Source organism: Brassica napus, chromosome A5 (genome assembly GCF_020379485.1).
Source record: "Brassica napus cultivar Da-Ae chromosome A5, Da-Ae, whole genome shotgun sequence".
Taxonomy (NCBI): Eukaryota; Viridiplantae; Streptophyta; class Magnoliopsida; order Brassicales; family Brassicaceae; genus Brassica; species Brassica napus.
In genome coordinates, this window is record NC_063438.1 from 8673293 (window position 1) to 8679186 (window position 5894).

General features: G+C 30.4%; 1 protein-coding gene across 1 annotated transcript; it reads right to left on the reverse strand.

The window, feature by feature from the left end:
• Positions 1 to 3872: 3872 nt before the first annotated feature.
• Positions 3873 to 4920, reverse strand: LOC106359017 (putative high mobility group B protein 11). Its single transcript, XM_048778968.1, has 4 exons — positions 4736 to 4920; positions 4585 to 4636; positions 4336 to 4478; positions 3873 to 3990 (listed from the first exon to the last, which is right to left on the reverse strand). The coding sequence occupies exons 1-4, from the start codon at positions 4918 to 4920 to the stop codon at positions 3873 to 3875; spliced, it is 498 nt and encodes a 165-aa protein (XP_048634925.1).
• Positions 4921 to 5894: the final 974 nt, after the last annotated feature.

Sequence of the window (5894 nt, forward strand, 5' to 3'; positions counted from 1 at the left end):
TTCGTTATGTTGAAATGGTTAGTTAGATGTCTAAATAAAATATTAGCCAAACAATAATTTTGATACCCCAACTACAATATATATTAGCCGGACAATAGTTTTGGCAATATGATCAAGTAATGCTGGAGATGTATAACATTATTATTGCCGTGTAATGTTGATAAACTAGCCGAGAATCAAAACTAAAGCTTTAAATAATTGGGACGATTATCTAAAATATTTATGTCATCCTCGTCTCCTTGATCTCTTATTCTTCTTCAAATTGTATGGCGTGAGCTCTTTAACCAAGGAGCAACCTGAGAGCCCTTTTTTTTATCAACAACGTGAGAACCCTTAAGATGGAGCAAATGTGTGATGCGGAAGAGGAACAACTTTTGTAAGAGATCAGTTGATAATGATACAATTTTGCATGAAAGAACAAGGAGCATCAGAGTAAGAACTTGCGGCAGGTCAGCCCTGTAACAATAGTGAATTCACGAAGAGGGAATCTAACAGGTGTACCAGCAAATAAAAACCATGCTTTGTGCTTCTTCGCAACCCTTAACAGTCTCGATGTAATAAAAGGACCAAAGCGCCTAGAGAAATCTTCACAATCTCAACAAGTTTCTCGAATGGAAACACTCTTATAACTTTGACGTCATCTTCATACAGCGTGTTCAGTATTTTTCTGATTGCACAAAGTTAGTGATAACTGATAAGGGGTGACCATGAAGGAACATCCTCTCTCAGAGATATGGAGAGGTGGGTTTGGTTCTGCGCCAGATTCGATTACAAAATACATAGAATCTTATCCTTCCGCTTTAGGATTAGCCCAGCTTTTTCGAAACGGACGGAGGCGTTCCGGGAAGTCCTACGTTCTCTACAACTGGTAGCCCAACTCTTAATTGACACAAGACTCACAGAAAAATTCAAATTAGAGACTAAACGAAGAATTCAGATTTATCTTTTTCTTTTTTTTTTTTAATTTCAGATTTGCAGGTAGAAAGGGAATTCAAAATTTGAAATAATATTAGGAGAGGGGAGAGAGTAGTGTAATTATTAAATAAGCAACTTGTCTGACATATCTGAACATATCTCTAAAAAAGATTTTATTTAATATATTTTATGTTTCTAGTGTCGTAGTGGTAATAGGGACAACATGGTCAATATGATTTTTTCAACAATGATGAACAGTGTAATTGTGTATGCAGCTAATTAGGCAAAAATGTACGTGTTGAGAGTGCAAATACGCTTATATTTAACTTGAAATATTTTATACCGAAAAGACAGAAAATTTAGGATAAATTGAAAAAGAAATAAATCTTCCACATTTTTTCCTAAACTCTTTAAAATGGCCGAAAATAGGTCCCTTCAATCCAATATTCATGTATAAACCTTATGTCATTATTTTATTGTTGCAAGATGTACCATAAGTTTTCCAACTAAAGATTTTCTTGCAGTCTTAAACCATTCTTCTATATACAGTACTATTTAAGATGTTTTAGCTTAATCAGCTGTCATAAAGAAGGTTTTAATGTTTATAATTATTGCATCTTAAGATCATAATGCTCAATCTATTCAATTACACCCAAAAAAAAAATTTATACCCAAGCTTTATGGAAATTATTTTTTTCCTCAGTACTATCATTTATTAGTGAATTTGACTCATCATTGAAGAGTGTCAAATTCAAGTATAATACTATTAATGTGAACTCAACATTCTCTTTCCACACTGAAAAATCAGTACCGGTAAGGACTAGAATAAACAAGACCTTATATGACAATTTTTCAATTTTTTTTTTTGGGATACAACAAGTTTAAATTAGGCTTTTAAACATAATCAATACGTAAAAAGTATTCACTACATATGCTAACAAATTATGATGTTTATGTGGGTAGAAACAATGCATATTTTCATCAATAATCATAGTATTTGAAAAATATTTATAAGTGGTGTATCACATTACCTAGACTAGGTTATCTGTGCATATACTTAGTCGAAACAACAAACACTCTATAAGTCATCTGATCGTATTTTGTGTTCATAAGTCATCTGATCGTATTTTGTGTTCATAGTTTACATCTGGGTAACTATTTACTACACAAAATGATCAATACTTATATAAACGTTAATCTTTCATTTCACAATCGCTTGTTTCTAACATTCTTTATCCTAATTTTACTCTCAATATAAAATATTATTTCACTATACAAATAATGCATAAATTAGTTCATTTGATTTTATACGATTTATGTATAAAATTTTTTTATGCCTTCATTATTTCTAATTTCGGAGATCTAAATAGATTTCGCACATATAAAGTATGATTCATGATTCTGAAAACCTTGTCGTTTTTTACGGAAAAACTTAAACATTGATTTAGATCTAAATTTTATTACATAAGTATAGATCTACTTTGATTATTTGAATCATATATCTATTGTACTGTACAGATAAAATAGATGGTTATAACCATTAGCTTTGATACCACATGTAAACATGTTTTACATGAACCCTAATATCTTTAACATCTAGACTAATCACATAACAGAACTATAAGGAGGTTTAGCGGAGTACTTCCTTTCATCGTTGCAGAAATCTTTTTGAACGGTTTTGACTACAGAAGATGATTTCTTTATCTTCAAGTTGGAGTTAAAACTTCTCTCCCCTTTTCTACAACCTTTCTTTATGTGTTTAATTCTCTTTAGGATTTTCTTCATGTTGCTTTGTGATGGTCCAAAAACAACTATTTCGAGGTGGGGTGAGGGACCGAACTTCCTCAAATTTTTTGTTACTTTCTTACCAAGTCTTTCTTACTTGATTGGCAAGTTTATTCTTTAATCTCAACCATCCATCAAATCAAAGTTGAGTAATGAAAAGTGTTTAGACTGTTAGAACATTCATTCACACATTTAAATTGTTCTCCTTTGATGAATTGAACTTAGTTCAAATGCTTTTCTTAAAATGACACATGTTTTCATGACTCACCATGTGAGAAACCTTCTAGAATAAATAGCTTGTACATTTGCTAACTCATTAGGAACTAAACTCCTTTAATTAAAATTTTATTGATTACCAGGTGTCTTCAGGATTTACATATCTCAATAATTTTAAGCTTAACATACGACCACATCATGGTACAGAAATATTCTCACTCTAATGAAAATTCTTCTTACATAACAAACTGAAGAAACAATATGATGCAGATAAGTATTTGGAATATTTCCAAATATCTTGTTATTTATTTTATTAGTTATACTAATTTAGATAATTATCTTTTATTTGTATTTTCTATATTTTAATGGTTTTTCTACTTTAATTAAGATTAGGGTTTTCCTATCACTGAAACAGCGGATAAATAGGTTGAACGGTCAATCAAGGAACCTTTAGGGTTCTTAGAGACCTGTTCTTGGATCAATCAAGAGTTTCTTTCGATATCTTCTTGAGACCAACTTCCTACTTGATGAATTTAATCAAATCGAACAAGGTATAAAGCAAAACAGCTAGTTTATTAATTATCAAAGTCTGAATACAACTTTAGGCTTGACTGCCTATTTATAATAAATCCTTAAATCTAGAAAACCCTAATCTTAATTAAAATATAGAAACCATTAAAATATAGAAAATACAAATAAAAGATAATTATCTAAATTAATATAACTAATAAAATAAATAACAAGATATTTGGAAATATTCCAAATACTTATCTGCATCACAATATAAGGAAGAAAACAAATTATTGTTATGTAAAAGTTGCCAAGATTCCAGATCGAAATCACTGGACCCTTCTACAACTTATTATTATAAAACAAATTTATTTTGAAATGAAATAGAAAAGCAGAGATGAAGTTTCAAACAGAGAAGACAACAAGAACAACAATCAGAGAAAACACTACAGACTCTCTTTAGCTTCAGACTCAGTCCCAGCCTCGTCACCATGTGCGGCTGCAGTCGCTGCATCAATCGGATATACACTTTCCGACATCTCTGTGTTGAGCCCCTCATGTGATCTGTTTACAAACATTTCATGGTTACAAAGTATCTGTTTCCAAACTTCCCATCAGTGAACCCCTTCAGAAAAGTACAAGGTTGCAGTTTGGAAGGCCTGAAAGTTTTAGAATACAAGTCACAAATGGAACACAATCAAGAAACGAGAAAGGTGACAGCCTTAGCGAGTATTCGAGTACCTATGTCACGATTTGAATATTCGTTAACAAGGCGTTTAAATGCTTCTTCTGCAAAAAAAAAAAGGAGAAGAGGTTGTGTTTTTAATCTCAGATCTCCACGTAGAATTAGATAATAAAGAAAAAGATGAATGTTGTTAATGTCTCAAATCTTTCTCCTAGAAGAAAGACATTGGCTCTTTGAAGAAATACATATGCTCCAACTCAAAGAGCATTTTCAGATAAGTCTTCCTTAAAACATATGCTGCATTTTTCACTTCTGTCTTCAGATTAAATGTTCCAATCACTTCGTTGCATTTACAATCCCTGATCATCTAGAATCAACAAAAAAGCCAGAACAGCATTATGTATTTTAATACTTAATGTTCAATTGAAGCACTAACTTAGAGATACTTTTTCAATACCACCTCGATTTATGACCTCGATGAAAAGCTGATGCAGATCCAAAATTTCTCCACCCACATTAGGATCCCTTTTACAAATTAATGTGCAACAAAAACAGTCATGGAAACATTAAATAACACAGCAATAACAACAAGAAGAAAAGAAGAAAGGTATATGCAAAACTCACTTGACAATTCTGCCAGAATCTTGGGGCAAATCATGAAGCTTATCCCGGAACAAATCAGAGTTCGCAATGAGATCTAGGTAAGTAGTCGTACCAGAGGAATCAGCATCACTCTTGTTGTCTGAAGAAGACCCATAAGTGGGAACTAGTTGAAATTGCAAATACGTTGAATTATCATTGGTCGACATCATTTTTGATTATCAAACTTGAATTTTTTATTTTTGTTTAATAGATTTTAGTTTACCCTTCAAATGTTAGTGTTAAATTTAAAATTTCATACAAAGATGTAAACTTGCATGTCTATGATTTAATTTGAGTAAAAGAAATGTAGTATTTTCTTCTTACAAGGAATTATGTGCTAATATTTATACACATTCTTACATTGGTCTACACCAATTACCTTGTGCCTTTTTACATATTCTATTTACACATAAGTAATTAATTAAATTTGATACATTTTGGTAAAAAATTAAACTGTAGTCAGCGGATAGATTGCATAGTTATTTAGAAATTAGGTCAAATAAATAATTTTGGTATTGAATTATTTCATGTATAGTAAATAATTAATTTAGAATCTATGACTCGTACTGATGTTGAATTTGTTTTGATGTTTTTGGTAAAAACTTAAAATATAGTCATTGAATAGAGTTGTATCTATATTTATAAAATAAGTCAAGTGCATAGTTATGTGATTAGTACAGTCAATGTATAGGTAATTAGCTAAATTAAATCTGTCATTAATAATTGATGTTGAATATGTTTTTAATAATAACCACAGTTTGACCCGTGCACCCGCACGCGTGTTTGTTTTAATACAATAGACATATACAATTTTCCACAATATAAAAATTCAATGATTGCACAAACACGCGTCTATATGAGTGTTTGTTCGATTTTTAATATATAATATTTATGATAGATCGATGGTTTTAATTTTTTGTAATTTGTTGATTGCACACAATATTTACTATTTTTGTTTTAAATATATTATTTTGATAACATTCCTTATTTTAATGATAAATTCATTATTAGGAAAAAATCATTTGTGATTTTGATATTCGCCATGTGCAAATACAAATTAATTTATTTTAGGTTTGGAATATGATTGTTTAACATTAAATATATATATATAATATTTAACATAAGTATTTTATGTTTTACA